This window comes from Tursiops truncatus, chromosome 5, assembly GCF_011762595.2.
Source record: "Tursiops truncatus isolate mTurTru1 chromosome 5, mTurTru1.mat.Y, whole genome shotgun sequence".
Lineage (NCBI taxonomy): Eukaryota > Metazoa > Chordata > Mammalia > Artiodactyla > Delphinidae > Tursiops > Tursiops truncatus.
The window spans coordinates 135,053,891-135,063,345 of record NC_047038.1 but is presented as its reverse complement, the minus strand read 5'-3'; the positions used below and the strand labels follow the sequence as shown (position 1 = coordinate 135,063,345).

General features: G+C 42.5%; 1 protein-coding gene across 2 annotated transcripts in view; it reads left to right on the top strand.

Annotated features, from left to right (window-relative positions):
• Window positions 1-920: 920 nt before the first annotated feature.
• The window catches only part of RXFP1 (relaxin family peptide receptor 1), a 96,145-nt gene continuing 87,610 nt past the window's right edge, over window positions 921-9,455 (top strand). The window contains exon 1 of one of the 2 annotated variants that reach the window (XM_073805615.1): window positions 921-1,220. In XM_073805615.1, coding sequence (XP_073661716.1) covers window positions 1,172-1,220 — 49 coding nt within the window. In that variant the 5' untranslated portion in view covers window positions 921-1,171. The remainder of the gene's footprint in view (window positions 1,221-9,455) is intronic. The other variant, XM_019926350.3, reaches the window with a different exon arrangement.

Here is a 9,455-nt window from a genome sequence, read left to right as displayed (position 1 = left end):
CTATAAAGGAAAAGGATCTGAAAAAGAATATGTATGTATATACATATATACACATATAGGTATAACTGCATCACTGTGCTGTACACCTGAAACTAACATGATATTGTAAACCAACTATACTTCAATAAAAATTAAAAAAGAAAATGCATTCCATGCAAATGTTCTTTACATTTACATGCTTTTTCCCCCCACTGCTAAAAATAATAACAGTCATCGTCCTATGAACGGCTGCCATTTAGTAACCACCCACAGTGCTCTAGAACCCATGCCAGACATTCAGTGTGCTGTGTGCTGATCATCACAGCTACCTGGCTGGAGAGATGTCTTCCTCCCGAGAGGTAAGGCTTGGCCAAGAATTAGCAACTCCACAACTCTCAAGAAGCAGACTGTGACTCAAACCCAGGAAGGTTGTACTCCACAGCCAATGACCCAGCGTGGTCTCCACCGTAGTAAAACTCACAAGTCTGAGAAAATTTAAGATTTTTTCGTCATCCCTTTAGATTGTTCTTTGAACAATATCCTCTCCTTCAAATGCCTAAACTCAGACGGCTCATAAAAGATTGCTGGAAGTTACTCTTTAATTCTTGCCTTATAGCTAATTCCACAAAGGCATTTTTGCCCTGTGTAGTTCTGTCCATTTCCCAGTCCCCCGTCGTAGGGGAAAGAACACTTTGGGCTTCTGATGTACCTCCAAGCTCGATGTCTGTCTCTCTGCATGACTTTGATCAGTTCAGACGTTTGTCAGAGTTCATACACACCCTCCTTTGTAGACTGTCACAGGGCATGCAAGCATGATGCTTGGAGTCAACAAGAAGAGCCTGTGTGTTCTCTGTCTGAAACTTTTCATCCCTGCTCAGCTTTGTCTGTGCATGTGTGTGCGTGCGTGTGTGTGTGCGTGCGTGCGTGTGTGTGTGTGTGTGTGTGTGTAAAGAAGGATATTAAGACTTTGGAGAAGGCGGGTGGGGAGGAGAGATTCTGAGAGAGGAAGAAAGAAAAAAGAGGGAATGGAAAGAGAGAGAGAGAGTCAAGGGGAGAGGAGGGGGGAGCTGCTGCTTTGTAGCTGCTAAGATTGCAGACAGAAATAGCACACAACCACCGTGAGCCGATGCGACTCAGAAGCCGGGATCAAATTGTATTCACTTTCATTAATCAGTTTCTCTGAGGGAAGGAAATGACATCCGGTCCTGTCTTCCTCTACATCTTGATTTTTGGAAAATACTGTAAGTATGCTCAGCATTTAATTTTGTCTACCTTAGGATTTTATGAAATAATCAAAAGTACGAATGTTTATTACTGACATGAATGCTTTTAAGGTGCAACTGCCTTTTCTGATAAAACTGTTATCTCACTTCAGAATGATTCCTCTGAATACATTTCTGGTATTTATAGGAAAAACCAGAATACTAACATGCCATGTAAACCTATGCTTCGTAACAACCGATTGGTTTGATATTAACAATTGTTTTATAAGCCATGGTATATTTCAAGAGGAGTGGTCCTTAAAGACATTGTGTTCAAGGAATGTGCCCATTGGCACATCCTGGGGAGGTCTGTACATTTGCTCCCGGCTCCTGTGTGTTTATAACGCTTCATTATCCTAGCCCTTTGTGATTTGTATCGTAGGTACGCCTCCTTAGGGAAAGATGCATTCAGAAAACTCCTTTTTTTATTTTTAGCACGGTTTCTCACTATTCCTTGAAAGAAAAACCAGGGAAAGCAGAAAGCGATGCAAACCACAGACACATGAGGAGCCCAAATGGACATTTTACTCTGGCTATCATGACAGCTTTTGCTTCCTCTCCGTATACATGTTTTATTTTCAGAAAATCTGCTTTTTAATCAAAGGAAAGAGTTTGTTCTTCATTAAACCTTTTTGAAAGTTTATTAGGTAAATAGAAATAAAATGTTTCTTAGGTAATACATGATGAGGAAAGTCAAAGCAAATCAAGAAAGAAAACGTTCTGGGTCCCTTTCATATTGTGATGCTGGGAATTATTAAGCTGTAACAAATTTAGAATTCATAGGCATGCTTCCATTTCTCTGTCTCTTAAAAGTTTGCAGAAGTTTATTTACACTAAAACATTCTATTGAAGAATACCTCAAAATAAATTTCAGTCCTAACTCTCTCAATGCTGATGGCATGCACTGCACCAAAGTGATTTTTTTCCTTTATCTCCAGTCTTCCTGACCTCTTAGTACACCTCACCTTGTCAGTCGAAGATGTGGGGTTGCATGTAACCAAGGAAATGACTCCAAATCCTTTGGAAACATTCTAGGTCCTAGCTTTCTCCGTCTCTGATCTTATTGCTGACATTCCCATTTTTTAACTAGAGGATGAAAAGTCAAAGTGCACACCATCACCAAAAACTGAATGTTTCTAATATAATCCAAGTGTTTTGACTTTGGCAGCCAACACCCTCATAAATCCATAACATATTTTTCTATCTCCTCTCCCATTTCAATAAAATGAGCAGATTGAATAAGCCAAAGGAATACTTCCAAATAGGCATTCTAGGATGAGGGATTCAAGGGAATGGAAAAGGTATTCAGGGCAGGTAGAGAAGCAATTTGGCTAATGTGTTAACCAGTCATTTGGTAAAAATGTTCTATGTTTAGTAAAAAAGTTCTATGTTCTCTTTTGTCAATAAAAAATTATCTTCATGAGCAGAAAATAGGTAATAGTGATGAAGATGATAATCTTCAAACCCTCCAACATTTTAACTTTATCTTTGGACCTTTAAAAAATTTTGATAATGCATTGTCAACCTCCTCCCTCCATGCCTTCCAGAAGCAGAATTGGGCAAGCAAGACTCCTGGCTACATGCTGTCAACAGGGTGGGTGGGCTGGAGGGGCATTTGACAGGGGCCCCCAACCCAGCAGCCCACACCCATGACTCACCAGTTAGTTTATCCCATCATCAAGCCCCACCAGTGAGAGGATTTCCTGGGCATATAGCAGAAGAAGTCAACCACATAATGACAACGTCTTAAATCTCCGTAACTAACTCCATGGTTGTTGTTAGTGGTTTGTTTGTTAAGCCACTCTCCTGTTGCCTTGAAAGGACAGTGTGCTATCATGGAAGATTGAAGGGGCTTGACAGCACTGCCCTGTACTAGCTCTATACTTTTCCACAATGACTTACCCTCTGAGCCTTAGTTTGTAAAATGGCAATAAAGTCTTTTACCCTATCTACCTCCCAGAGCCCTTGTGTCCGGTTCTTTATTACATTAAGTGACCTCCTTGGATCTTCAGAACAACTCTATTATGTAGATACAATTAAGCACATGAGGAAGGAAAGACCAAGGACATTCAGTACCTTGTCACAAGACTCAAGCTAATAAATGCCACGATTTGAATGCTTTCGTAGTCTACACTCTCTCCCAGACCGTGAACATTCTCAGTAGAGGGCATGTATACCACAGGGCTTTGAAAACGGAAAGCCCTTTATAGACCTAAGCAATTATCAGTCAGCCTTTTAACCAAAAATATTTATCGAATGCCAGTTACTTTACTAAGCAATAAGACTAAACGGTGTCTACAGCATGGTCCCCGCTCTGAAGGGTTAGAGTGGAGGAGAGGGAAAGTTATCTAGGGTCACCAAACTGTGAGACAAGGGCAAAAGCCTAGGGGTGCACAGAGAGGGGTGACATTAAGATTCAGAAAAGATTTCCTTTCAGCTTTGAGAATTTCTTATTCTTAAAAAATTCCTCCATCTGTTGTCTAATTAGCTGTATTGTGCCAATGTTAATTTCTGAGTTTTGATAATGTACTCCGGTTAGAAAAGATGGTTCCATTAGGGAAAGCTGGGCGAAGGGTACATGGGACCTCTTGTACTATTTCTGCCACCTCTTGTGGGTCTAAACTAGCGCAAAATTAAAAGTTATAGAACAATCCCCTGGAAGAATTGTATCCTAAGTCTTTATCAGCACATGCTTTACTCATTAATTAAATGGTATCATCAAGCAAAAAACAATCATTTTACTTAACACTTTGTTTAGGCAGGTAATAAGTAAGGAAATAGGACATAGAAGGGCCCAGATATGAACTTGATCTATTTTAGTATTTTGCCAAGGCCCAACCCATCTGGGTAGGTCCTCACTTTTGGATTCCAAGTGGCTACTTACAAGACCACCTGGTCTTTGCCTTGGGTCCCGGTACTGGCATATCTTATAGCAACTGTCTTCTCTAACCACGAGGAAGAAGACAGGAAGAGCCTTTCCTGAACTAACCATCAGTACACAAAAACCAGACCTTTAGTACATGAAACAGGAGAATACTGGCATATTTACCCACCTCCAAAAGATGGAAGAAAAAACTTTCCAATATGCAGACCACAGAGTATATAACAGTTCACCTGACATTTTTTAAGGTTGCTAACAATTTTATATTGTTCTTACTATGAATTTGGAATCACATCTTTACGTTTCAAACAGAAAATTAACAAGTCTGTGCAAATGCAGCACCATCATCTGTATAAACAAATTATTACATTTGTGAACTAAATCGTTTTGCAAGCTTAATTTCACACATTAGAACAAACCTATTAAACTGAAATGCCTGGAGTTGGGTATTCTAGTTAGGCTTATTTTTTGTCTGAAAAAATAAGTATTTTTTATTATATAATTTTTAGGTGTACAACATTATAATTCAACGTCTGTATACACTACAGAGTGGTCACCACCCCACGTCTAGTTACCATCCATCACCATACAGCTGACGCCCTTCACCCATTTCACCCACCCGCCCCCAACCCCCTTCCCTCTGGCAACCACTCATCTAATCTCTGTATCTATCAGTTTGTTTTTGTTTTACTTCATTTGTTTGTTTTGTTTTTTTCAATTCCACATATGGACGAAATCATACAGTATTTGACTTTCTCCATCTGCCTTACTTCACTTAGTGTGATGCCCTCCACATCCACCCATGCTGTAAATGTAATCCATGGCGGGACTGCATTCTCTTTTCACGGCTGAGTAGTAGCCGTTGTGGATGTGTACCCCATCTTCTTTATGCATTCATACATTAATGAACAAAATCTGCACAGACCAGTTACTAGTAAGGGGATTGAAGCAGTAATCAAAAATCTCCCAACGGGGCTTCCCTGGTGGCGCAGCGGTTGGAAGTCTGCCTGCCGATGCGGAGGACGCGTGTTCGTGCCCCGGTCCGGGGGGATACCACATGCCGCAGAGCGGCTGTGCCCCTGGGCCATGGCCGCTGGGCCTGCGCGTCCGGAGCCTGTGCTCCGCGGCGGGAGAGGCCACGGCAGTGGGACGCCCGCGTACCGCAAAAAAAAAAAAAAAAAAATCTCCCAACAAACAAACTGTACACATTTGTACCACTTTAGTGTCAAGTTCTAGGACTGTGGTTATGGATGTGGTGGTCATTGTATCTCCCATTTATCGAGAGCTTTCCATGGACCACAAACTGTGCTAAATGCTTTACAAACATGATCTGACTTTATCCCTGTAACAACCTTAAGGGATATTCTCACTTTACAAAATAGGAAACAGAAAATGAGAAATACTAAGTCACAGGCCTGGCATCACCCCTTAGTAAGTGTTGCAAAAGAGTTTTCAATCCAAGTCTGTGTCCTTGAATGGCCTACGCTAGTAAAACATGATTCAATGCTAATGCTTTCTAAAGCTACCATATCTTAGAATTAAAACGGACCTGAACAGATCCCCTCATCTAGCCCACTGGCCTTTAATGAAGCACGTTAGATATTTTTCCATTTTGGAGATTAAGCAATAGAGAAATATTGACGAGCCCAAGGTCACAGAACTGGTAAATCCACACTTAAAGTTTCCACTAGAGCAGGCTGTCCTCACCCCAGGGAAGTTTGAGAAATCCATGTTCCATATTCATGCATGTCCTCCTATGGGCCGGTACCATCTGCTTTACATACACTTCTCATCGTGCACCGGGGATTGATGAATGAGGATAGATGTGTAACTAATGCGAATGAATAGAAAATTAGACTCAACCTGTACTGGTTCCAGGATTTTGCTTGGAAAGCACTTTTGCTTACAGCCCATGGCACAGAGCTTTACCCACAGGAAGTACCAGTACATAGTGACTTCATTCTCATCTTAGCTCACTTCTCCCGCCCCCTGGATATCTTCCCCCCTCGTTGTGTCCACAGTCGCAGCAGCCCTATTTCCTGTCTCACGCGCAGTGGTCCAACACTCTCTCCTCTTCTCAGCTCTGCACCCCCACCCATCACCCTGGTCGGAATAACTAGGCTCCGTCACTGAAACCAAAAGCCGTTTCCTTCTTTGGAAACAAACAGGGGTGAGTTGTGAGTATTTCAAATTCAGTTTTTATTCTCTATCACGGCAAAGGTAAATGTTGAGCGGAAAAAGAGGACAGTATTAAGTGGGATCTCTGGTTATTTGTGTTAGGAATTGACATTTTCCTGTAAAATAGTGGTAGTTTATATAATAATTTGGAGATTTGATTTTCTGTTAAATAGATTTGTTTTATAATTATTTCAACATTACCTGAATTAACTAAAGCCACCTTATTTCTTACGCCTTCTATAATAATGAATATGTCTTTTTAAAATATTCAGTGCTCCCCCAAAAATGTGAAGATTATTTTGGGGGAGGGGGACCCTCGGCTTTTTCACTGGCTGTTCCAGGCCACACGGAGCCCTGGACTCTGGTCACCTCTGGTCACTCTGCCAGCTCCTCTGTCCCCCTCTCCCTCCCTATCCTTCCTCCTCAACCTGCCCCCTACCCACATTGCCCCAGGAGCTCAAGTTCTCATTCTATAGTGAAGAACAACACAGACCTCTCTCCTTAGCCCCTGTCTCTAAACCCAAAATCCAGGTCCACCTTTAGTCAAGGTGCCCACATGATTTACTACGAAAAGGGACAGCAGATAATCTGATACATTCTCTAATAGTAAGGTTCACTCCTTTTAGAAGGCAGTTGAGATTTTAAATCATCCTTTTTGTTTTTTGGTAGAGGGTTGAGCGTCTGCTTGAAGGTCACACAACTACGTGCTCGAATCCACTGAAAAACCATTTCACTGCACTATTTTCCCCTAACAGTCTTTTCTCTTGATTCTTACCTAATTCATTTAAAGAAACATTATATGAAGTCTCTTTTTCCGTCTCCAGCAGTCTGAGTCCTCAGTGAATCGCGACTTGATGAAACAGTTTCCTCTTACGTCTGTCAAGTACTTTTTAAATTTAAGTTTTATAAAATTAGACGTTTCTGAGTTCAAAGGAAATGTGAAGCTCACAGCGTACAACACCCTCACTTTTCATGTAGGAAGAAATTGAGGCCAGATACCTGTGCTCCCTTTTCTTTTCAGCTTTATTATCCTTTACTCACTTTTAAAAGTGGGTCTCCAGTTTCATATGTAGGACAGGACGGACAGGATAGGCAAGAAAAATCAGAAGGGTAAAACATCACCTTTAAATAGAAAGAACCTAGACTGGGGTTATTAAACCCTGGATTATTACATTTATTACCCACCAAAATCCTAGCCTCAAAAATTAAGATTTCGCAATACACTGACCTTGTGTTATCATGTTTCACACACCCTGCCTGGCAGACAAACATTATCTTAACCAAGGATAGACTGGGCAGAGGAGAGAAGGGTCCTGCTGACACCTTCCCAAGTCCATGCTTGCACTCAGGTCCAAGTTTAAGGAAAGGGGCTTTTCAAATTGTCAGAGTAAATTCAGAGCCCGTGGATGTTTCCACTCTCTGCATCCCTCGCTCCCATGCTGCTCCCCAGACAACTATCTTGTCTTTAAAGTTGAGCGTTTTCATCACATGCCACGCCGATGAATGAATGGGGCCCCTGGGGTGTCCCGCTAAAGTGTAAGAGGCCTTGGGCGTGTGCTGCTGGGATGAGACTGAGATTGCCATGCAGGGGCCCAGGAGAAAACTGTCTACATCCCGGGACTAGTTGGTAGACGATCAGAATCTCACTGCTTCTCGTTTCAAGACAGGTGCTTTATTTTCTCTGTCTTACCCTCCAATAGCTTGGGCACCAAATACCTATGTGCTTAACCCCTCCCATAACTCCTTCCTCCCTTCCACCCCCCAAATCATTGCGTCTTCTGTCTCTGCGTCTACGCTGAGGCTGGTACCAGAGAGACGGGGTGCAGGTGAGACTCTGCTCCTATGAATAGAGGCCCCTACACTGGCTTCCCTCCGTTGCCTCACCGCAGCACAGACAACATCTCCTGAGATGGGCTCACGCGTTTTCCAATATCGTGGGGCTTGAAGGGACGCTGACACAAGCTGTGCAAGGCATCTTCGCTGCTGCCTGATGCTCCCCAAAGGTATTCACATTTCACTCTTCAGTAGCAAGTAAACCCCACGCTGGTAGTAAACTCTCGGCTACCAAGCCAGTCCGACGTCCTACTTTTCATGTGGGGTAAGACTGTCTTTGCATTTTGGCTCCAGGCATGGAGAGATAAAGTGGAAGGTAAGCAAGTCTCCTCGGGCACTCTCCCACTTCCTTCAAGTTTTGGTCCTGCTCTGTGCTCACTTTCTCCTCCTTTAAATTCCCACAGAATCCCAGCAGCACCTCCCCTCCTGGCCCCCGAGTGGCCCAGATATTGATTCCCAGATCTAATCAACCAGCTCTTCCTTCTCCCCTTTTTTATCTGAACCGTCCTCTCCATTCCTTAGGCTCACCACCCCTCCTGACAAAATCCACACGAAAGAATCTCTTGGCTCCAAATTTTGCACAGAATTCTTATTTCTACCCACCTCTTCTCCCTAAGATGCCCTCCTCACGAATTCGCACTTCCACAGAGGACAGTTGTCTATTAAACACACAATATGCACATTATACCCCATCCTCCCACCGCATTTTGCAGTTAGTTACCGGGATTCATGGACATTTTTGGCTAATTTTGCAGTATTTAGTGAGATGGTTCCAATACCTGATCCTTGCAGTGTTAAGGAAGTTACGACCCTGCAAATTTCTGTAGTTGCGGCCATTTCAACAGATACATCTTTCTTTACGGATTTCAGATTAAAATGTTACAGACCAAGATATGCAGATGGACATGAACTGACACATTCTGAACAAAATTTATAAATGTGTGTACCTGGATCTACTGGGAGAAATCAGAGAAGCTGAGAAAGGCTTTTTTGGAAGCCTTCGCGCAGGACACATACTGCAAGTATAAATTAGTGAAATTACTGATTAAGTTTTGAGGTGTGTCGGGCGCTGAGAACACCAATCACGCCACCATCGAGTTCACTCACAAAGCCTCTGATCCTCCTCTTTCTTTTTCAACCTTTTCTCTCATCCTCTGCTGCTCACCCCAGCCTTTTGATATTTTAGTAGGTTTTTCCCAGAGCAGGCTGGAAATGTTTGACTGATTTTTAATGGTCTAGAAGATTTGCCATTTTGACTTTCTTAGCTGTGGCCGATTTGTTGGAAATTGCAAAACTGCCTCATGAAATGTTTCTGCGTTCTC